Source organism: Asterias amurensis, chromosome 12 (genome assembly GCF_032118995.1).
Source record: "Asterias amurensis chromosome 12, ASM3211899v1".
In the NCBI taxonomy this organism is placed as follows: Eukaryota; Metazoa; Echinodermata; class Asteroidea; order Forcipulatida; family Asteriidae; genus Asterias; species Asterias amurensis.
The window spans coordinates 14827794-14851655 of record NC_092659.1 but is presented as its reverse complement, the minus strand read 5'-3'; the positions used below and the strand labels follow the sequence as shown (position 1 = coordinate 14851655).

Genomic DNA, 23862 nt, shown 5'->3' with positions numbered 1-23862 from the left:
TTAGTTACTACGAGTAAAAATAGTTCCTAAAAATTAATATTTTGGGGAAAAAATGTTCACACTTTAAACTTGATTCCCCAATTTTAAAATAGTCTCATCCAAAGTGGAATCAATTTTCCCGCGGTTTCGACTATTTTCTAGAGGGGTGGTTGAGTAAAGGTGCCATTTTAAGCACATTACTTTCGATACTTAAATGTAAATTATTAATAAAATTATAATGATGAAGTATTTTTATTATGTAAAAAACAATACCTCAAGTTTATATTTACAGACAAATATTTGTTAAAAGTAAATAATACAAAATTGTTACCCTCCAAAATTTAGTTTAACCATCCTCTATTTACAGGATGGCGACCCCCGGCTGATTGTTTTCTGTGTGTTGTGTGTGTATGAAAGTAGCGTGTGTACGCTGCATTGCTGTGGACTAGGACGGTACATCGTGCTGGGGTTGTGTGTCTCGTTCGTTGCACACAAGTCGCAGGCCCACGTAGAAAACCCATTGCATGCAAACAGTGCACGCGGCGGCGGCTGCATCACACACAGCACACGATACTGCATGCTGTTTTGTGAAATAATGACTTCTCCCACAGAAAACCGTCTGAAACAACTGGAAATCATTGAAAACGACATCGCTAATGTGGTCTTAAATGCAGGTAAATTGAAAATCGACGTACACGTTATGAAAGTGTAATAATTTGGCAAGACAATGGGAATTATTTAATTCAGTTCGTACCACGTTAAAAAGGTGTATTTTGAAGAAATGTAATCGTGGAGTGTAGTCATAAAATAATAAAATGTGAAGAAGAATGTGCGCCATGTTGGAACCCCTTTGACCTTGGGGATCTGTTATTTCGTTTACTACTTACCGTCCGGACCAAATCAAAGCTGGGTTGCTGGTTTGTAAACAAAATTGCGGTCAGGGTAATAACAAAAGAGAGTTTGACCATCAGATCACCATTCTTAATCATAAATGCGATAATTTAGTGTCTTTATTATTCTTTTCTGACCAAAATATTGTATCAAAAGTTATTGAAAGTTAGTGAAAAGTTAGTTATGTGCAATTCTCAACCATTTTGGTAAAACTTGTGATCAGATTTGCCCGACTATTATCACTTTCAAAAATCGTGTACATTTTTTAAGAACACAGGATTTGATCTTCAGACAACAACGTATCATGATTCAATTTAGACTTAGTTAGAGCACTTAATATTAAAATAAAACATAAGACAAAATATGTGGAAGAAAAAACAACAAACTTACCGCTTGAAAAGATTGTGTTCTGGGTTGCATACAATGCATCAAGTCGGAGGAATGATTTCCTTTCCAGCGAATCTGCATTGCTAATATTTAGAGCTTGTTGCGTGCACACTGAGTGAATGCTACCGACTTGACCCCTTGCACGTGACGACACAAGACACAAACAGCGCCCTCACTGAGGTAGATGAAGGCGGAAGACCTATTCATTGGCTGAAAGTTGAGAGCGTCACGTACACATTTGCCTGTTTCTATTGTTTGACCTCAGCGATCGGGTCAATGCAAGGTTTTTTATTGCTAGTGTAACTGAACAGCAAATGGATCCATTTCAAGCCTGGATTTACACAGAAGCCATGGCCTTAGTTGCCCCTGGTCTTGGCCTTGGTGCCCCTTCAAATGTTTCCATTGATTTTAGGATTTTCCAATGGAAGTGCCTTTTGCAAAATGAAATTGGCCTTGCCCTTGCCCTCTTAAAGGTGAAAATCCAGGCCTGCATTTTGTGTTGTTTTTTATTGAAAATAAAAACTGTTAAATGAAAACTTCAATCTAATAATTTGTTGTGAACAAATTTCAGGTCGTGCTGTCGGCGAACTCAGTGAGGACAAACCTAATGAACATTTGACTGAGCATTATACGAGACAGTTCCTCAAGACCTTGGAGAAGGTTGAAAAATCGCTATCAGAGCAAATCAACTACTTGTCACAAGTTGCAACTGGTAAGCAGGTTGTATGGTTAAACTAGGAAATGCAGAACTATGGGCTCAGGACTGAGGTCGATAGTGCAATTTAATTCTATAGATTCCAAGAAATGAGTTTTGTATAGATTTTTTTAGTTGATCAAAAGTGGTCTCCAAAGAATTAGTTTGGCTAGAGAAACGTTTAGTTTCATGGACACAGGCTCTGATGACTGTACCTGTATATCCCAATTTATTGTCAACCCTCCATCCTATTGTTCAAATGTTGCTAACTGATTTAAATGTAAAATTTGTACAAATGATTTGCTGTAACCCTTCGGAAATGACCGTCTGAAGGATCGATGGTTACGATTATTGCAATGATGCATAGTTAAACAATATTATAGAGTTTCCGTTGTGTGCTGCTGTTTGACTATGGAAATTAGACCAATCTAGATCTCAGCAGATGGAAACTGCAAAATAATTTTTTTTAAAGGTTTTTGGTTTTTGTTTACCTCACAGGTCAACCACACGAGGGCTCAAGTTACTCTGCCCAGAAGGATGCCCAGATGGCAATTCATCGTCAAGAGCATCTCAAGAGTGAACTGAATGAACTTGGCAAAATCTGCGGAGCCGGCGAAGGGCAGTAGTTGACTTCAAGAATCCTTCAGGAAATGGACAATACATGAGACAATTATTGCTAGCAATGATTGTTTGACTTTGACTTAAATATTCACTATCTGAAGCATACATTTCTGTAGTTTTCAATTAAAAATGTCTACCACTACAAGAGCTACACGAGCACAGAGGCGTAAGGTTGTGTCTGAGTCTGAGGACATTGGAAAAATTGAGAAGAATGAGACGGACAGTCATCCTGTCCAGGCAGAGGAAACATCTGTTGGGAACATGGAGGAGCTTGTCCCTGGCGAGATGGTAGAGTTCACAAGTGCCACGTATCCTGGAGATACTGACAGAGATGGTCAAGAGTCTCATGCAAACACTCTAGGAGGAGAAGAAAGTAGAAAGTCTCAGGAAGTTTCAGTTGTTTTGGGCTCAGAAGAGAAGTGGGACTCGAAGATGGAGGTTACTCCAATTCCTGAAGATACTGGCAGAGGTGGCCAAGAGGAAGGAACAACCACTGTCAACCAAGAGTCTCCCACTGACATGCCTGGTCAACCCAGGGAGGTGATTCTTAGAGAACAAGACAGTGCCATGTCTCAGGCGGACCAGGAAGTTATCCACTCGCAAGAGAAGTCGGAGATGGTGAATACACCAGTTCCTGACGATACTGACAGAGTCGGCCAAGAGCAAGGAACGTCCTGTACCATCAACCAAGAGTCTGCTGCAGGCCTTCCTGACAAATCCAGGGAGAACACTCTTGAAGAAGATAAGCCAGGCTCAGAGATGGAGATTACTCCAACTCCTGAAGATACTGACAGGGGTGGCCCTGAGGAAGGAACATCCATCAACCAAGAGTCTCCCACAGACCTTCCTGAAAAATCGTGTAGAGAAGAAGGCAGTGGGAAGTCTGGGGCGGAACAGGTAGCTAGGAAGCCAGACTCTGAGATGGAGGATGCTCCAGTTCCTGAAGGTGGCCAAGAGGAAGACGCATCCTCCAACATCGACCAAGAGCCTCCCGAAGCCCCACCTGAAAAACCCCCGATGGAGGAGTTGTTCAATCCCAAATGGGTAGAGCTAATTCAACTTCTTCCAGAGACGTCCGATCCTGAGTTAGAGTTGAAGGAAAAAGATCACCAGGTAGGGAGCACAACTCATAAGTTTCTGTACCCTGTCCCCATGCTGCCACTTGCCGACAGTGTCAAACAGCAATGGGAAGAGGTGAATAAAGATTTAACAGAAGATACCTCCAAAGTTGTTCCAGTACGGAGAGAGGACGAGAAACGTTTCTGGACTAATAACGATGACTATAGGAAATATTGTGAATCCTCAACGATCGATGATGATTATTGCACCCAGGTGACTCATGAAATTCGAGCATTCCAGTCGTACAAAGGTTCTGGCATTAAGAAAAGTTTCGCAATCCAGGATCCACTGCTGCACACTTGCGAAAACAGCTTCAAAAAATGCGACGAGTCGGCGCGAATGACGATTCAAGCTTCTTCGCACGCTGTCTTGATGCTGAATGCAGTGGAGAACATTCTGAAGGATTCCAGTGATCGACAGAGTGATGCCCTTCCGTTGATTGAAGGAATTCAGGAGGCACTGGAGTGTATCGCCAATACATCGGCAAGAGTCATCGCTCGTTCGACCATATCCCGTAGAACTATCTGTATGTCTCAAATACACAACACCAAGCCGGAATCCATCAAGAAAATCCTCAAACTCCCTATGGACACAAAGGATCTCTTTCATGGAGAGTTTAAGGAAATGCTGGAAAAGAAACCTCAGGCAAAGAAACGTCAACTGTCTGAAAGCAGCCATCAGAGCAGTGAGGAACTTGGCCCGATAAAACGCACAAAGAGCAATAAGAAACCCAACCCAAGAGACCGTCGACATCAGTCACCGATGGACAATCGCCCGAGGAATGCCAACGCAAAAAAACGGTGGCAGCCGCGTTTTGATCACCAGCGACACACATTTGATGACAGAGATCACTATGGTGGGTCTTATGGGCCCCCTGGTCAATTTTCACCTTACTCCCATGGACGTGGCCCACAGCATGTGCCACCATACGCCCATGAGCAAGGATCCTACCCCTATGACATGTATGACTATGGGCAAGGTGACTACAACGAAGGGTATAATTATGCTGGTGGGTATGGTGGCTTTGATCAACAAGGTGGCTCTGATTTCACTGGGCAGAAACAGTTCGGGAATGTTATCGAGCAAGAAGGCATGAACCAGAATGCTCAGGAACGGATTAGGGAGCGCCTCAACCAGAAAGGGCATTCCTGAATAGACCCAAGTGTGAAGAGCGCCCTCAATGAGGTCATAGGAAGACGTACATGTATCACTGGCTGCGATTGTGCTGCATGGCGCAAACCTGCATGAACACTTCCATTGTTTGGCCTAAGCAATGGCAACTAATGCAAGGGGTAGGTATATAGGTAATAAAAGGCGACTTGGTGTTGAACAGTAACACCTTTGGCTCGGTTTTTAACCCTGGGCCCAATTTCATAGAGCTGCTTAAGCACAAAAAGTATGCTTACCAAAATAAGGTTATATATACATGTACAAGTGTGTACTACACTATTACTTCCATTTCATTTAAGAAGCAAAAAGACAACAGAATTTAATACATGTACATTGTTCATGTGACAAATGGCACATTTATTTAATAGAAAAGAAATATTCAAACGCCTTCTCAAGAGGGCATTTTGTACAGGCATCTTCGAGACGACAGACTGCATAGCATGCAGAAGGTCAATTTCTGTGATTGATGTACAGGACATTCCTTTTGACTATCGCCAAGAAAACGATGCGACAGTTGAAATATGAATGTTGTGCCTTAAAGGCAGTGGACACTTTTGGTAATTACTCAAAATAATTATCATCATAAAACCTTTCCTGATTACAGGTAATGGGGAGAGGTTGATAGTATAAAACATTGTGAGAAACAGCTCCCTCTGAAGTCACGTAGTTTTCCAGAAAGAAGTAATTTTCCACGAATTTGATTTCGAGACCTCAAGTTTAGAATTTGAGGCCTCGAAATCGAGCATCAGAAAGCACACAACTTCGTGTGACAAGTGTGTTTTTTTCTTTCATTATTATCTCGCAACTTCGACGACCGATTGAGCTCAAATTTTCACAGGTTTGTTATTTTATGCATACGTTGAGATGCACCAACTGTGAAGACTAATGTTTGACAATTACCAATAGTGTCCAGTGACTTTAATGGAGACTGGCTGGTAGTAGTTGCCTGTAAATTGCCTCTTTTGACATGACCCTAACGCTGCATAATTAATTACATAAGGGTTCTCAAGTTAAACTCGGTTTTGTGATGCACTCATTTTTCAATAGACTGTGCGAGTCTGTTGAGTATTCAAAGATTTCTGGGATCACTTTGGTCCTGACTGACTTTATCGCTTGAAGGAACATTCTCGCAAACTTTAACAGGTCTCAATGTTCAAATGATAAGCAGTCTACTGTATAGAGTCCTCGTTAAAGTTTGGGTGGAAATTGCAAGTCTCTAATCTGATGTTAAAAAAGTGTACAGTTCCATTTTATTTGATACTCTTTCAGAGCGACATTTTAAGCCATTGACACCAACGGCCATAAACAACCAATGGGTCTCATTCGAAGAGAAATGTTGTGCCCCCAGTCTATTTAATGCCATTTGACTGAAGGGCGATGTCATTGAACATTTTGACAAAAAATGCTCTTAAAGGAACACATTGCCTTGGATCAGACGAGTTGGTCTATAAAAGGCATTTGAAACCGTTTGTTATGAAATGCATATGGTTAGAAAGATGTTTTAAAAGTAAAATATAATGATCCACACAAGTATCACTCAAAATTGCACGGTTTTCCTTTTACCTCGTTGACTAAAATGGTCGGCCATTTATGGTACTCCCATAAATGGCCTACCGTGTTAGTCGACGAGGTAAAAAGAAAACCACGGAATTTTGAGGCATATTTGTGTAGATCATTGTATTCTACTTTTACATCTTTCTACCCATATGCATTTTATAACAAACGGTTACAGAACGCTTTTCGAAGACCAACTCGACCGATCCAAGGCAACGTGTTCCTTTAATCACAAGCACTTTAGTATTATACATGTTCTATTTCAACTTGAGCTAAGAGACTTTTAATCTTTTTGATGCTCTTCTTTATTACAATAGGTTTTCAGCATTTCTTTTTTCGTATATAAGGCCAAATATTTCATAAAAGAAGCCTAGAGAAATGGAATGGTGAATTACTATGTATGTACATTGTTTGTATCACAAAAATACCCTTCTCTTTAAAACAAAACACTTATTTTTAAGATAGAAAAATAAGGATATAAACTGTACAAATATATGAGATTTTATGTCGAAGCACAAAGTTTTGCCCTATTGTCATATTCAGATGAAAAATGAAAAAGCTGCAAGGCAAATTTTTATAACAAAACATAATATGAGCCGCCTTTGTATTTTAACGTCTTTACTTTTCTTAAATTTGTTAAACCTATTATTGGCCACTTTTGTACATATTTTTACAAAAGCAGTTAACTTCATAGATTTTAAAGTGACATTGCATTAAAGTACAAACTTACACGTACTGGAATAAAACAAATCTTGTTGTTTCTGCAAGGGTTTGGGTACATTTCCCAAATGAAAACGTGGTGTTGTAATATAAAGCACAGTTGCGATATTGACAACTCATCTGAAAGGCACTGGACACCTTTGGTAATTGTCAAAGACCAGTATTCTCAATTAGTGTATCTCAATATACGTGTATGCATAAAATAACAAACCTGTGAGAATTTGAGCTCAATTGGTCAGCATAGTTGCCAGAGAATTATGGAATAAAAAACACCCTTGTCGCACAAGTTGAGTGCTTTCAGATGCCTTGAACTCAAGACCTCAGCCTAGGTCTCAAATTCAATTCAAATATTTTAGTGAGACATTATTTCTTTTTCAAAAACTATGTTACTTCAGAGGGAGCCATTTCTCACAATGTTTTTGACTATTAACAGCTTTCCATTGTTCGTTACCAAGTAAGTTTTTATCCTAAATATTATTTCAAGTAATTACCAATAGTGTCCAGTTCCTTAAAGATGAATCTTGTTGCTTTTTAAAATCAAGCCAATCAACTTAAGTTCCAATACTTCGAAAAGGACAATTGCATGTATAAAAGGGAATATAAAAAAATAAAAAGTTATTTGGTATAGCATTCATTCTAGAGTTACTTTCCATTATTGTTTTAGATGTGTGTACACTAACTGTATACAAGTTTGGTTAATTTACAACCTGGCTAATTTTAAGGCTACAAAACATTTCTGTACAAAACAAAATGGCACATTAATTGTTACAAACACCAGTACAAAAAATGTTGAGATGGATAAAGGCTCTGTAATTTAGAAATAGAAGACACTTGAGGAAGTTTTCTTTACAAAAATATTATAATCTTACATACATGTACATTTAAAGGAACGTTACAGAATTGGTAAGAAACAAACATCGTGAAGACCACAGATTTACATAAAACATACACGCTCTAACGATGATAGTAGACAAAATCTGAAATGTCATACTTGATGAGAAATAAATAATCTAATTTTGCGTTTGGAGTTTATCGCACAGTGAGCGTTTAATTCATTTTTGTTTGGGCATTGATGCAACAAAAATTTTTAATCGTTTTTTCACTACATGTATTCTCTCGTGACTCAGATAGCCGATTGATTGTCAATTTATGTATAATGGTGGATTACATTAAGTGCTTACACTGTGAGCAACTTTTTGCTAGCAAAACCAATTATGTAATGTTCCTTGAGTAATGCTATTTTTTACAAAAATGTTATACACAGTTTAAAGGGATGGTATACCTTTGCAGCCCTGATATGCTCCAGTAGAAATTTACAATTTCCTCATAGGGTGCCCTTTACCATAAAAAAAATGCCTTGGTGCCCTTGCCCCTTCCAAAACGAAGCATACAGGCCTTTGGTAATAAAAAATAAAAATAAAAATGGCCATAGAAACTTACTTACACTGCAGCTGATGGAGAAACAATTCCCTTCTGAGAATTGTGTTCTATTTACTGGAGCGGGATTTTAACCAATGACCTCTGGATTAAAGGCGTGGACACTATTGGTAATTGTCAAAGACCAGTCTTCTCAACTGGTGTTATCTCAACATAGGAACAAACCTGTAAAATGTTAGCTCAATTGGTTGTCGAAGTTGCGAGAAAATAATTGAAGAAAAATACACCCTTGTGACTCAAAGTTTTTATGCTTTCAGATGCTTGATTCCAAGACCTAAAAATCCAGCTCTGAGGTCTCGAAATCAAATTTGTTGAAAAAAATACTTCTTTCTCGAAAACTGTGTAGCTTCAGAGGGAGCCGTTTCTCACAATGGTTTACACTATCAACAGCTCCCCATTACTCATGACTTAGTAAGGTTTCATGCTGATAATTATTTTGAGTAACTACCAATAGTGTCCAGTGCCTTTAAGAGAGAGATTCAAAAGCATTTCAGCTTGAGAAACGCTACTGCATGGACCTTTTTTGTCCAAGGCAACGTGTTCCTTTAAGATTTTGCCAATACATGTAAATCATTAAAATTCCAATTTTTGAGGGAAATTGTAAAAATTGGATCAGCTCAATAATGTAAAATCAACAAATTCATTGGGACTCTGCACTACAGTACATTGTATTAAAAATATTTTACTAATATTTCACAGAAAATTGCCAGCAACTTTCAGTCGTTTCTACATTGTGTACATGTCCTCTCAAATTGTTATTAAATGTACTTCAGACAGATTGACATCACAGATGTAACTTTGTTTTCAGTTTTGTGTATTGCACAAGAACGACGCTAACCCTGCTACATGTAGTTCTTAGTTTACGAATCTGTCCTTATCCTTCAAATACTCCAACCTTTTTTAAATTTTGTTTTATGCAAGTTGCCAGACACGTAAGGCCACATCAAGGTGTGGGCGACAATTGTTTTTTTCCAGAGGCCTTTGCCATGTACTCCTAGGGCTGAGACAGGGTTAATCCCGTTACATACACTAAATAAATAGCCATTTGCGAGTTAGATTTGAATAATGTCTGGTACAATGACTTGCTTAGTCACAATGTACTGCTCACATTTGAATTCCTCAGACTATAGAGACAGTTGCTATGTCAAATGGTTTGGGGCACATCAAGCTTTTGCACAGCAACCTCCAGATGAGCAAACCCTGGTACCATTGTGCCGTACACATCCATTCAGAATTGTGTATGGGGGTTCATCGTCTCTGACATGTATGCAACTAAGCAAAAGCTTGCCCTTAATCATGTGACATAGGAACTGTCACGATAGTCTGAAGAATTCAAATTTAAGTTGTAACTTGTGATCCAGCAAGTCATTGTACCAGACAATATTCAAATCTAACTCACAAATGGCTTACTCACAACAATCATGTTGCGCCATTTTGGGAGTCCCTGTGTGTTGTGTGCAGATTTTAGGCGGTGCGGCATTTACACATCTGAGTGGGGTGTGTTCCACATAATTCATTGGGGTTTGAATAAAGAGTTTGAACAGCCTGTCAGGCATCGTTCGTTACAGAACTATATGTTGTTAATCCCTGTGCCATAACAAAAACAATGTTTGTTTATCAACCCTGTTCAATTGAAGTTTAAATTTAGTCATAAATGTTTATCATCGTGTACAGTTTGAAGAAAAAAAACAATAAACACTTTTTAATTTTCTGAGTACAAGATTGATGATAGTTGGATTTTAATTTATAGAAGACAGTTGTACACTTTCTTAGGAACTCCCTTTGAGAGTATTGTTCATCAGCTATTATCTCCCAGTACGCGCTAATCCGGCACCAGTCAAAAGCTCGAACTACTAGGGGGATAAAAACATATACGCTACAACCTCTGTTTTATATCCTACTTCCTCTGTTTTTATTACACAGTGCGTATTTGGCCTCGTTGGATATAGAATGCAGAAGCGCTATATTTTTCCGTATTTCCACGAGCGCGCGTGTGATAACATATTTATCTTCAAGCAAATTGGCGCGTGACATAGAACACACGATACACATGGTGGTGATATTAGTCGTACAAAATAGGTTTTTATCACCACTCCATTCTGCGAATCTGATTGGAGGATAAGCGCGTACTTAAAGATAATGTGAAATGTCATTTTGTCACGCTCCGTATACAGACAGTGCAAAAAATACATTCTAAACTTTATGCGCGTGAAATAACCCCCTGAAGTTTAACATTTTGCACATTGAAAGTGAGACTGGAAGATTCGGCCGCGTTGGATATGGGACGCAGAAGCGCTATATTTATCCGTATTCCACTCGCGCTTGTGTGATAACTTATAATATTTCAACATTGTAAGTGGATTTGCCATGTTTGAGGTGCACATTATTTTTTTAAATGAAACGCTAATGTAAAGGTCTCTCAAGTCTAAGGAAGTGAAATTTAAGCAGTCACTTGTTCAAAGTTAACTCACAAATGGCTTACTGGCGGATACCAATACGAAGCGCTTCCTAAATGTCGGCAAATAACATGAAGACATTATTTCTCTGCGATTTTCGTAAGCATTGGTAAGCCATTGGAAACGTTGCAGATTATTTGTGAGATACTGATAAGGAGAGGTCGGGGGCGATCGAGAAAATCCAATTACAATTTTTGGGCGAATTCATTGCGTATTTCAACTATTAAAACTTGCAAGAATTTACACCACAGTGTGCGAGCAGCATTACGTCCAAGGAATTCAAATTGAAGCAGTCACTCGTTGAAAGTTAAATTGCAAATGGCTTTTTGGCGGATACCAGCGCTTGTCCATCATTACCATCATTATAACAGATGATCATTCATGTCTTTATTTCAGTCGTGGCATAGATTGGATGCTTTCCAGCATCCTGACTCTGTGGTCCTTGTCTTTTATCTGACACTCCACCAAGTCCTTGTCCGTGATAGTGTCCAGGTACGTCACGTTGTCCCAGCCGCTGTTCAGTAGCTGGTAACCGTACTGCGGGAGACCGAGATTCATCAGCCACTCCATTATGGTGGATGGACGACGTAATACTTCATATTCCTGAAGACGGACAAAGAATATGATAACTTGGATAAGTAGAGGTTGTAAGTGGATTATATCCAGGGTTTTTATTTCATCTGTTCTTGCCGAAACTACGTGTTAGTCAATTGTGCATGGCTGCACGCTACTTACTGCAAGCTACTTTCCTTGGGTGCACAGCCACTAACTTTGGCCAGACTTCTTGAAGACGCACATTTTTATGTCATCAACAATTTTAGAAAGTACAGTGATGATTGATGGAAATTACTCAATGCATTTATGTAGCAGTAATCAAGCATGATTTTGGGGTGGTAACATTGGGTGTGATCCCTGGTTCACAGTCCAGTTAAATGCAGTGGACACTATTAATAATTGTCAAAGACTAGTCTTCACAGTTGGTGTATCTCAACATATGCATAAAATAACAAACTTGTGAAAATTTGAGCTCAATTGGTTGTCGAACTTGCGAGGTAATAATGAAAGATAAAACACCCTTGTCACACGAAGTTTTGTGCGTTTGGATGGATTTTCGAGACCTCAAGTTCTAAATCTGAGGTCTCAAAATCAAATTCATGGAAAATTACTTCTTTCTCGAAAACTATGGCACTTCAGAGGGAGCTGTTTCTCACAATGTTTTATACTATCAACCTCTCCCCGTTACTCGTAACCAAGAAAGGTTTTATGATGACAATTATTTTGAGTAATTACCAATAGTGTCCACTGCCTTTAAGGGCAAGACAAAAGTCCTGGGTTTCTATCTCAAGGGTGCATAAACAGTAAACCGTGATTGACAATGTGGCAGGTTGTGGCTACATTGGAGTGAACTAATTTTCAGACATGTCAGATGGCAACATCCTCGGGCGTTTTAGACTTTAAGAAAGACTCTAATAAGGTCAAAACTTTTGAATTTGTTGTTAAAGATAAGTCCCTTCGACAACCTACCTCCATGTCACCCAGCTGGTTCTTAGGTGGAGTTTTGGATTTGGCCGGTAGAGGAGGGGGAAGCCCCTCGATGAGTACATCTTCCGCTGGTTTCATCTCACCAGCCCTGACCGGCAGCGGAGGTTTGAAGATCTCCTCAAGAGACTGATTAATACTCTCCGAGGACGCCTTCTCGCTGTCGTTCTGCTTATGCTCAAACTGAGCCAGTAGCTTCAGGACCTTTCCCGGAGGTTGCGTTCGCTTGAAGCTCTTGGCAAATCCCGGCGGGTATCCGGTTAAAGCAACCGGGCTGAGAGGCATTGGGTCTGTGGCGGGAATGTCGCCTCGGATCTCTGGTTGGGGAACCGGTAGAGGGCGCTCTAGACGAGGGTTGAAGTCGTCTCGGCACGGTGTCCCGGGTGTCCTGGCTGATAAATCACCCTCGCCAGGACTGGAAAGAGTGTGGTGAAGCTTCCTTTTTTGGGACTCCACAGCAAAACCAAGCTCGAGGGAGAGTTCCTTGGATGATTTGAGCTTTGCCGATGTGAGATCGCTCGACGGGACTACGTCAGGGGTGACTGGGCTTGATCCCTTCCTGGGAGGGGGAAGTGGAGGTGGTTCTGCATTGTTGTCATCTTTCCCCTCGGGTGTGGTTGCCAGGAGTCCGGTGACCTCACCGTTTGGTCGCCTCCTGTTGACTGGATTGAGCAGCGCATCTTCATCAACAGTCGGTGGATTCTCCATGGAACCTACTTTGGATTTATAGAATCTCTTCACTTTTCCTTTTCCTAGAAAACAGTCGAGAAGGAACGACGTCCGTTAACTGCTCTGGGTTCATACTTGCACTTTAAATAAAAGGTTGTATACACAAATGTTTGAACTTCGTTCAATGGTTATGGGAGTTCTGCGGTGACCAGTCCACCAGTTCCTAGTTGGTACATGTAGCTCGGTTACGCTTGGATTTAAGATTGCAAAATGGTACAAGCTAATGTAAAGTATTACCTACATTGATTTTACAATTTCAAACGGTGAAGCATACAATTCCAGAATGTTACTAAAACTATATAGGTATCAAATATTATAAACCACAAAACTGTAAAGACCACGCATCTTTGGTGTTCACAGAATTATGCACCAGACACGATATGTCTCGTGCCGGATAGCGTCTCAAAATCTCCCAGAGTTTGTGGCCAAACTCATTCATTCTTGATTGGAGCTTTCCCGTAATTGATACGCTATTTTTGTTCACTCACCAGTTCTGGCTTGTAGTTTGGTGTCCATCTCTGGAACGTCCTGACAAAAACTGGTGTCTTGTTTCTCATCAAATGAAACCAACTCTGTTGAAACAGGGAAAGTAAAAGTGGGATGAAAGTCAATTAGGTTAAAGGCATTGGACACTATCGTTAATCACTTACTTGTTATCCCTTTGAAGTAACATAGTTTTTAAGAAAGAAGCAGTCTCTCACTAAAGTATTTGAATTTGATTTTGAGACCTCAGAATTTGATTTTGACGTCTCGAAATCAAGCTTCTAAAAGCACGCAACTTTGTGTGACAAGGGTGTTATTTTCTTTCATTATTCTCTCACAACTTTGACGACCAATTGAGCTCAAATTTTCACAGGTTTGCTATTTTATGCATTATGTTAATATAAACAACAAGTGAGAATACTGGTCTTTGACGATTGCCACTAGTGTCCAGTGCCTTTAAACTGAGTGAGTGAGTCATTACCCGTGTGACTCAATTGTGAGACCATTTTCATGAACGTGAACAACCATTTTATTATGCCAATCTGTCAAATGTTTCATGAACAAATGTTTCTCAGATTGACAATTTGTTTTAAGGACTCTCTAGAAGGGACTCTCTTTTCAAAACGTTGAACTCTATCGGCAGCTAGCTGCAGTGCTTCTTACAAGGTAAGTTTTTATGTTCATTAAGTTTTTGAGTAATTACCAAATATGTGTAAAAAAAAAAATATGTGTAAAATCTCTTTTGAAGGAGTGTTGGCTCTGGTATTGCCTCTGAAAAGAGCCGGTTTTGTCTTGACGTCTCGAACAGTTTACTCTACTCATCTTCAGGAGAATGCTGGACTACTGGACGTGGTTAGAGCTTATGTATGGCTAAAGGGATGCACATTGTTTGACTTAATTTCTCACCGTAGGTTTTGGTCTTTCTCAATCCTCCGTAGAGACTTTCATCGCTTGACTTGACATGTAAGGCACCCCTGAACAGAGCAAATACAAAAACCAAAAATAATCCCCAAGTCATAAAAAACACTTTTAAAAAACACATTTTTTCCCCTACATGTAGCTTAAACAACTGTCATCACATTTCAAGGCTAATGAATGAACCCAAGTCCATAATCACCTTTGACCTTGTATAATTTCACATGGCCTTCAATGTTCTGGAGACTCGCAGTTTAATCTGATTTATACATAGAGCTTTATATAAGAACTAGAGCCCGCACTGGCCTATATACGCGACCCGGCATGCGCGCAGGCGGCCATTTTCTAAGTTGACAAAACAGGCATTGCTTAGGGTGTGTTTGTGTGGTCATTTTGTAAGTTGAAAAAACAGCATCACCTAGCGTTCAATAAACGCAAACTCAAATGTGTGTTTTATATTCAACGTGCGACAGAATGGTCGCCTTTGTACAAGAAGCATCACCAGTGCGCCCTCTAATTCTTACATATCACTCTATGGATTCCTTTAGACAGGGGACCAGTCTACCCCCCCCCCCTGTAATGCTTGAAATACTTACGTTATATCTCCTGTCTTGTGTCCTTGATGAGTAAGTACAGCAAAGAACGAGATAGGAATAGAAGAAATCTTATCCCTCAAGGATACAACAAACTCTCCTGAAATATAACACAAGGCATTTCGTTAATGAATATAAATGTAATGCTTTATACCCTACATGTACTTGTCTACAAAAAATATAATAAAATGAAATAACATTGTCTTGGCCAAGTTCTATTGTAAGCAGAGTGTGGGTTTGAGAATCAGTCTTGACACTTGTGTTCTTAAAGCCATTGGACCCTTTCGGTAAACAGTGTTTTCCAAGGCCCACACTTTGTGTACCACAACTTCTATATCAAATAACAAACCTGTGAAAATTTAGGCTCCATCGGTCATCGGAGTCGGGAGAAAACAACGGAAAAACCCACCCTTGTTTCCGCGCGTTTCGCCGTGTCATGACATGTGTTTAAAATAAATCCATATATTGTTTTGCTGTTTTCTCAAAAAGTAAAGCATTTCATGGAATAATATTTCAAGAGAAGTCTTTCACCATCGCCTTCTGTAAATCCTGTAAGTTACTTGTAAATCTGTGAACTTTTTTTTTGTCTGAACCGAAAGGGTCCAATGGCTTTAAAGGCAGTGGACACTATTGGTACCGGTAATTACTCCAAATAATTATTAGCATAACACCTTACATGTACTTGGTAATGAGAAATGGGGAGCTGTTGATAGTATAAAACATTGTGAGAAAAGGCTGCCTCTGAAGTAACGTACATGTAGTTTTCGAGAAAGAAGTAATTTTCCGCGAATTTGATTTTGAGACCTCAGATTTAGAACTTGAGGTCTTAAATTAGGCATCTGAAAGCACACAACTTCGTGTGACAAGGGTGTTTATTTTCTTTTATGATTATCTTGCAACTTCAACGACCAATTGAGTTAAGATTTTCACAGGTTTGTTATTTTGTGCATATGTTGAGATAACACCAATTGAGAAGACTGGTCTTTGACAATTACCAATAGTGTCCAGTGTCTTAAGAACACATTTCTCAGACGGAAACGTGCAGCTGAACCTCCCTAATATCTTCATGCAAAATTCCCAGTTCTACTTTGTAAGTAAAAAGATCATCCCTACCATAAGACTCTTCACTTTCGCTGGATTTAATAGCGACCAGGATATGCTGTTCTTCTAGATAGTCATAGTCTGAGAGGAGAGGAGTCAGCTGTAACGGAGGAAAACAAGAAATTCATAAATACCTCAGACAGTTTCGCTATTCCTATTGGTGGAGAGCGTGTCACGTGGGGGTGATTAAACCTTTGATAATGACCAGTGTTTATAACCGGCTGTGAGCGGATACTCCGCACTAGTCTTGGTGCGAGACGTTTCTGTTACTGGTGATGCAGGCGCTGTTGGTGAGTTGGTCGCACTGTGTGTCAAAGGAATATACCAGAACGTGTTGCACCAAGACTATAACTGCCTTTAAGATGGGACAAAAAGCCACATGTCTCGTTGTAATGTACATATGTTACGCACAAAGAACCTAGTACACTTATCATTAAGAGCAGGGGTTCACATTCAATTTTCTGAGAGCCCTTGGCTTCACAACCGGAATAAATGAAATGAAATCTGGGGATATGAATCTTGACAAACTTGAAGACTGATTTTGACCTACCCTAGGGAACTCCTCTACAGACCATGAGGGCCTGATCTGAGAACCACCTGATGCAGGTGTCTCCTGAAGGCACGTTCGGTTTAAACCACTCTTTACTGATCCAGCTGTGGGTACAGGTAAAAGACGATTGAAAACCGGTGAGACTGGCTGCTAAAACTAAAATGACTAGTAAAAATAATTGAGCAATATTCCTTTTCTGAAACATACATGTATAGCAAAAGGGTACTGGGTGCATACATAGGTGTAAGGCGGTAATGTTTTAACCCAAAAGCAATGAAAGGCAGTGGACACTATTGGTAATTACTAAAAAATAATTATTAGCATAAAACCTTACTTGGTATCCAGTAATGGAGAGAGGTTGACAGTATAAAACATTGTGAGAAACACGCTTGCACTTTTCAAGTGTTAATTCATCAAAGATGGCGGTCAATGACGCGTATTGGAAACCATTTATCGATGCTTGAATCTGGTTTTCTTTTACAACCCTTCCCACAAGACATTTATGATGCTGCCAACACCTTCATAAACACAACTAGCAAACCCACATCCCGCTATAACATTTTATTGGTCACTTTGATTCCTCAACTACAGTACAAGTAGACTACCTTCAAGGCAGTTGGAGTAAAACTCCAGGTAGAAGTTGCCACACATGCTAGTGAAGATGGTGGCAGCGGCTGAAACGAAGACTATCTTGACATTCTCAACAGCACCTCCTTGGAATCGTTCTGTAAAAAATTAAATAACAATGTGTCAATCCTTGGATTCTGTCTTTTTATCAATTTGCCGTTCAGGCCATTATTTTTCTAAACAAGTGTTGTTTTTACATAAACCATCTTTACTGCTCCATCCACAAAAACAGGTATGAACAGTTTTGAACAAGGTATTTCAGTTTTGAATAAGGTATTTTAGTTTTGAATAAGGTATTTCAGTTTTAAATAAGGTATTTCAAGTTAACACAAGTTGATCATCCCTGCCCTTAGTTCTCTTTTGATGTTGCGTATATTCTTTTTTTTTTATAAATAATTATTTTATTTCTTCATCTTGGCATAATTCTTAACACGATTCACTTGGCCCAAAAGTGACTTTTTAAAACTCATTATCAATAATCCATTAAACTTTCTTGTAAATTTCTCCTTTGTTTTACATTCCTTGTGAAGAGGAAGGGGATTGGACAAAAGAAACAATCAAGTCATGAAAAAATTCTTTCGTTGTAATCTTCCTGGTTTGTTCTCATGTTCATGCGGTTTAAAAAATCAAATGCAGGTAGGTCGTGCCAATGGGTTCTTTCTCCTGAATCGGGGTATGTGCCCGAAGGTTGCGTAAAAACAACCAATTGGGGCGTAGGGTAACGCTGGGAAAAGACAAGCTCTACTGGCCCTGGCCACGGTGCAGGTTGTGATGGCGCACCAATGTAGGTCGATGACAACACTTTTGCAAGACAATCACAAATTTACTTTGCATGCTTCAAACGCAAGTTTTAAAAAAAGAAGAAGAAGAAAGTAAACTTATACATTCATATATACAAATGCTTTTCCTAAAACTCCAATGGAAGATTTTTGGGACGCTAGGTGGCAGCAGACAGACCAGGTAAATCCATTGCTCACGGGAATAAGCGCATGCTCAGAACTATGTAACCAACGGAAATTTACCTGGTATGTCTGCCAAAATCTCCCAATGAAACTGATATGAACGAAGGGTGCCCTCTTGTGGTCAAGCATGAGAGCAACTTTCTGAATGACGAAAACCAATGAATGCTACATCCCATGCATGTATTTTGTTGCACAGGCTGTATGCATATTGCATGCATTTTGTTCTTACCATCTTGTGCAAGACCACCCTGCATACTCTCTGTGGTGTACAGTAGTCAATCAAGATTTTGATTATTTCATAGTTAAAGGTTTACAAGATTAAACCTTCATATCATGCATAGTGGCACGATGTGGCCCAGTGTGGTTAAAGACACTGCACACTACTCATAACAATAGTTGGAAAAAAAACTGACTTGGTAATGAGCAATGGTGAGCTGTTGATAGTATAAAACATTGTGAGAAACGGCTCCCTCTGAAGTAACATAGTTTTTCAGAAAGAGGTAATACCTCACTCATATCAAATAGTAAAATACTTCAGGCCTGAAGCCTTTTTAGGCATCTGAATGCACACAAATTTGTGCAACAAGGGCATTTTTTTTTCTGTCATTACTCTCTTGTAACTTCGATGACCAATTGAGCTCAAATTTTCACAGGTTTTATATTTTACCATATGTTGGGATACACCATGTGAGAATACTGGCTTTTGACTATAACCAAATTGGACTCAAGCTCTTGTGTTGCTGATCAGCAGAGTGTTACTTGAGTCCCTGTCCCGACACTTCAAGGGACACGTTGCCTTGGATCGAGCGAGTTGGTCTTTGAAAAGCGTTTAAAACCGTATGTTATAAAACGCGAATAATTGGAAAGACATTTTTAAAGTAAAATATAATGATCTACACAAATTAGTCTCAAAATGACACGGTTTTCCTTTTATTTCGCGAACTAACACGTTCAGCCATTTTGTGGAGTCAAAACTTTGACTCCACAAAATGACGTCCCGTTTAAGTTCACAACGTATCAGAAAAACCGTGCAATTTGGAGGCATATTTGTGTGGATCAGTATATTCTACTTTTAAAACATCTTTCTAACCATATGCATTTCATAACAAAACATTTCAAACGCTGTCCATAGACCAACTCACCCGATCCAAGGCATGTCCCTTGAGGCAAAACATTTGATTTAGAAAATCTGGCAACTTACCTTTAGGTATGACTGACGTTGCAACAATTCCGACGTCAAATGTAGAAAAGACCGCAGAGTGATCGCTGGTCACTATATCCGTTGTGCATCCTTGAAGACAAGAACAAGAAGCATAGATTGTTGCTCTTTGATGTATCAAACTAGGTGTTTGGATTGCAAAAATTAATAACGCCAGGCCAACATGATATACGAATGCATCTAACTCTTCGACTTTGGGGTACAAGCAGCCTAACTGAGTAAAATTTGTAGTTGAAGTAGGTTCCTGATAGTATAATTACCGTATGATGTGTTGACAATGTGCATCCCTGGATACGACCTCCATGTTACCCGATCACACCACGATGGCTCGTTGATTCTCACCTGGTAATAGGGATGGAATTATAATTATCATACACTGAATTACTTGCTGTGATGTTAAAGCGAACAGCACCGCTGCAACTCGACTATCTCAACGCGTGGGACCATAAACGACTTGTCCACAAGTCTACCCCTTATGCTTCACAAAACACTTCACTACTTTATGACAATATTCTTCTCACCATTGTTTTCTTGACCTTTTTGTAGTCATAAACTAGTCTGTCTCCGAGTTTGTAACGATACGTTGGAGGGAAGGTGATTTCTTCTTCATCTATAAAACAAAGGAATGAAACATGAGAAAATTGATGGGGAAATGCAGAGTTAAGCCCGGTTCATACTTCCTCGGGTTGCCAGAAACGAACTGTTACGTCACTGGGTTGTTTTCGAAGTGAATGTTTGTGAACACAGCTCAACTGTTGTGAATTATTCGTTAAGATTTTGTGACATCAAAATTCGTATCCAGTGAGATTCATAGGAAGTATGAATTGGGCTTTAAACAAGCATTCATAAATACCTCAGACAATTTCGCTACTCCAATTGGTGGAGGAGCGCGTCATGTCGGGTTGTTTAAACCTTTGATAATGACCAGTGTTTATAACTTGTTGTGAGCGGTTACTCCGCCCTAGTCTTTGTGCAAGAGGTTATAATGCGCTTTTCATTCGCATTCAAAGGAAACTAGAACCAGGTTTTAGTCTCTCCGATTTGTTGGTAGTGTTTTTCAATCTGCTTGATGCAGCAACTACGAAGGCTATGTCCCCAGTTTTCCTTGGGTTTTAATTACACACCAACAAACACTGACATGATTCTCACCGAAATCCACAAAGATCTTCCCCTTGTCCTTCTCTCTCTTGAGCTGTTCATGGTCGAAGAGAACAGCGTAGTTCTTTTGAGCAATATTCCGCAGAATATCCTGAAACCAAGTAACCATAAATTTTTATGATTAAACACAGGAATTCTTAAACTGTTTTTATCTTCCAGTACGCGCTAATCCACCAATCAGATGCTCGAACTGGAGGGTGGTATAAAAACCTACAACCTACTCCCAGTTTTTATATTAGCGGTTGATGACGCGTATTGCAATCCATCTATTAAAGGCACTGGACACCTTTGGTAATTGTCAAAGACCAGTATTCTCACTTGGTGTATCTTGAGTCATTAAACTAAATGGACAAGAAGTTAATCTGCCTGGGGAAGTCAGCTCTAATGTGTTGTGCATGATCCAATTAAGTACACTGATTGGAAAGAAGATAACAGAGCGATAACAGGTGTGAGTTGCCATACAAAACTGATGTTTTTATTTAAGTGTCTTTCTTTAAGGGAGCTTTCCTGTAATGGCATGTATTTGCAACAGTTGTTAACCAACTCAAATACATGCAACAGATCCTTAAAGGAACACGTTGCCTTGGAACGGTCGAGTTGGTCTTTGAAAAGCGGTTGTAACCGTTTGTTATAAAATGCATACAATTAGAAAGATATTTTAAAAGTAGAATATAATGATCCACACAAGTATCACTCCAAATTGCGTGGTTTTCCTTTTACCTCGTCAACAAACACGGTCGGCCATGTCTGGGAGTCAATGGCCGACCGTGTTAGTTTACAAAGTTTAAGGAAAACCACGCAATTTTGAGGCAAATTTTGAGGCAAATCAATGTATTCTACTTTTAAAACATCTTTCAAACCATATGCATTTTATAACAAATGGTTACAAAACGCTTTTTAAAGACCAACTCGTCCGATCCAAGGCAATGTGTTCCTTTAACAGACCATGGGCCTTTTTGAAACCACAGCTTCAACTCCAGATTCAACTCAGGCTGTTTTGACAATAGCCCCTTCCCATGAAATATGTAAATTGCACATAGCGCGTGCGCACTCACGTTTTGGTTGGCAAAATGAGGGAACATCGCGCTGTTTTGTACACGGCTAACGGGTGCGTGACGCAGACACGACTGCTCTATGGCGTTTGCCAACCAACAGGGTCTGTACGCATGAGTGAATGTGATTAGCATATTTCATGGGAAGGGTACATTGTGCATGCTTTGCGCACACACTCAATGATTCAGACGTGAGGACGGATCTGGAAGCCGAATGCAAAGCCGAAGCCGTGGTTTTGAAAAGGGCCTCTGGCAACACAAGGACTGCAGTTTACTGACCGGAACGTTCCATTCGATGCGATAGTTGAGATCGCCAAGAAAGAACATGTGATGAAACTGGTTGGTTAGATCGAAGAGGCTCATGGCCTTGGAGCTAAGTGACAGACCACGTAAGATGTCATGATAGTTGTTGTTACGTCTGAAAAGGCAAAACAAACAAACAAACAAACAAAAACAATCATTCAACAAATTTCAAAACAGCTAAAAGGTAATTGATTGGTTTTTGGAAGAGTACAATAATTCCTGTAGTTTCATTGTGATAAAATAAAGGCAGTACAGTTCTCTGAGTATACAGTGCTAACACACATCCGGTGTATGGGTAAAAACCAAAATTAATATTCTTTATCCTTGATGCAAATTTAACATCTATTAATAACAAAGTCGCTATTTTACATTAAATTTTATATGAGACCTTTCAGATTGAGACTAAACCTTTAAAAAAAAAATTATCACAAATGTTGTACTTTTCTCAGAAAACCCATTGACTAATCCTCACCTTGTACATTTCTCCGTTCCTGAGGTAAGATGTGCATTAATGAAACAAAATGAGGTACCGCTGAAGAGGAAAGACACACCCACTGCTCCTTTGTTGCCTAGGATACCAATAAGAATACATCAATATTCATAGATCTACAATTATCATGAACTGCATGTTTATTGAACTGTGTACGAAGTTGGTCTAAGCTCTGGGTCTCAATTAATGTTAAAGCCTTAACGGACTTACCCAGCGTATTTGCAATTCCCGTTCTGACTATAGATTCCCTGACATGACTGATCTGATGCACATGGTCCGGTCTGACGAGTACGGAGAGTCTTAAACCCCATAATGAGGTCAGCGATACCTGGTACGGGTAAGAAGCAATATAGATGTATAATGAACGGCAGGCATGGGAATCAATCCGTAAGTTTAGTAATAAATGTGAAAATTTGAGAAAATTTGAGAAAGATCTATAAACAGCTAGGAGTTACACAATGAAAATAATAATAATAATATTCAGTTCTTATATACCGCTATAGAGCATCTCAAATTGCTCATAATTGTTTTTCTATAAGGTATGCAGAGCTGTATAATGTTCAAATTATACAGGGTGCGTTCGATTAGCTTCCCACGGTCTACCCCGCGGTGAAGAGCTAAACGAACGATCACTCACCGCTCTCGTAGTGACGTCATGCACCTGGGGCCAACCCCCAAGTGACCCACTCAACAAACAGGGCACTGGGAGCTGACCCTGGAATGACGTCAAAGCTATTTGAGCGCACCGGGAGAAGACCGAGGTCCACCATGGGAAGCTAAACGAACGCACCCTCTCTTACACTTACACTTAAGGTTTGATGGGATTTTGAGTATTGTAGGCTTATGCCTTTTAACACCCCATATCCATTTTCATTCAAGTATTTTTCAAAGCTGTTTTTGAACTGATTGGTTGTCTTGGCGTTGACCACTTTGGCTAGGAGTCTATTCCAGTTATCAACAAGTCTATTCCAGTTATCAACAACTCGCTGTGTGAAGAAGTATTTTCTGAGATTGAGCCCTTTGTTAAGCCTTTTCTTAAAGAGCTTCATGTCATGCCCTCTTGTGTTACTTGTTTGTGAGAGTGTGAAAAGACTGCGGGCGTCTATATCCACG

General features: G+C 39.6%; 3 protein-coding genes across 3 annotated transcripts in view; 2 read left to right on the top strand and 1 right to left on the bottom strand.

Moving 5' to 3' along the window:
- The first annotated feature begins 395 nt into the window (after nucleotides 1-395).
- On the top strand, nucleotides 396-2589 carry LOC139945210 (mediator of RNA polymerase II transcription subunit 11-like). Its single transcript, XM_071942503.1, has 3 exons — nucleotides 396-653; nucleotides 1829-1969; nucleotides 2450-2589. The coding sequence occupies exons 1-3, from the start codon at nucleotides 557-559 to the stop codon at nucleotides 2575-2577; spliced, it is 366 nt and encodes a 121-aa protein (XP_071798604.1). The 5' UTR covers nucleotides 396-556; the 3' UTR covers nucleotides 2578-2589.
- Nucleotides 2590-2701: 112 nt separating this feature from the next.
- LOC139945208 (uncharacterized) lies at nucleotides 2702-7765 on the top strand. The gene has a single exon (XM_071942502.1). It carries the CDS (start codon nucleotides 2702-2704, stop codon nucleotides 4841-4843), a length of 2142 nt encoding a protein of 713 aa, XP_071798603.1. The 3' UTR covers nucleotides 4844-7765.
- Nucleotides 7766-7769: 4 nt separating this feature from the next.
- Nucleotides 7770-23862, bottom strand: part of LOC139945207 (phosphatidylinositol 3,4,5-trisphosphate 5-phosphatase 1-like) — a 50529-nt gene continuing 34436 nt past the window's right edge. The window contains exons 13-27 of the mRNA XM_071942501.1: nucleotides 22960-23077; nucleotides 22732-22828; nucleotides 22236-22374; nucleotides 20896-20995; nucleotides 20268-20356; nucleotides 20007-20088; nucleotides 19729-19818; nucleotides 17544-17663; nucleotides 16939-17042; nucleotides 16401-16488; nucleotides 15291-15387; nucleotides 14686-14753; nucleotides 13785-13868; nucleotides 12553-13319; nucleotides 7770-11631 (exon numbers count right to left, since the gene is read on the bottom strand). Of these exons, the coding sequence (XP_071798602.1) occupies nucleotides 11416-11631; nucleotides 12553-13319; nucleotides 13785-13868; nucleotides 14686-14753; nucleotides 15291-15387; nucleotides 16401-16488; nucleotides 16939-17042; nucleotides 17544-17663; nucleotides 19729-19818; nucleotides 20007-20088; nucleotides 20268-20356; nucleotides 20896-20995; nucleotides 22236-22374; nucleotides 22732-22828; nucleotides 22960-23077 (2259 nt within the window). The 3' untranslated portion in view covers nucleotides 7770-11415. The remainder of the gene's footprint in view (nucleotides 11632-12552; nucleotides 13320-13784; nucleotides 13869-14685; nucleotides 14754-15290; nucleotides 15388-16400; nucleotides 16489-16938; nucleotides 17043-17543; nucleotides 17664-19728; nucleotides 19819-20006; nucleotides 20089-20267; nucleotides 20357-20895; nucleotides 20996-22235; nucleotides 22375-22731; nucleotides 22829-22959; nucleotides 23078-23862) is intronic.

Bases quoted from the DNA above. Each gene is read 5' to 3' on its own strand.
- LOC139945210 (XM_071942503.1), top strand. From the start codon at position 557: ATGCTGTTTTGTGAAATAATGACTTCTCCCACAGAAAACCGTCTGAAA. The intron at 654-1,828 runs GTAAATTGAAAA...AACAAATTTCAG, and splicing joins TAATGTGGTCTTAAATGCAG to GTCGTGCTGTCGGCGAACTC. The intron at 1,970-2,449 runs GTAAGCAGGTTG...TTTACCTCACAG, and splicing joins CTTGTCACAAGTTGCAACTG to GTCAACCACACGAGGGCTCA.
- LOC139945208 (XM_071942502.1), top strand. From the start codon at position 2,702: ATGTCTACCACTACAAGAGCTACACGAGCACAGAGGCGTAAGGTTGTG.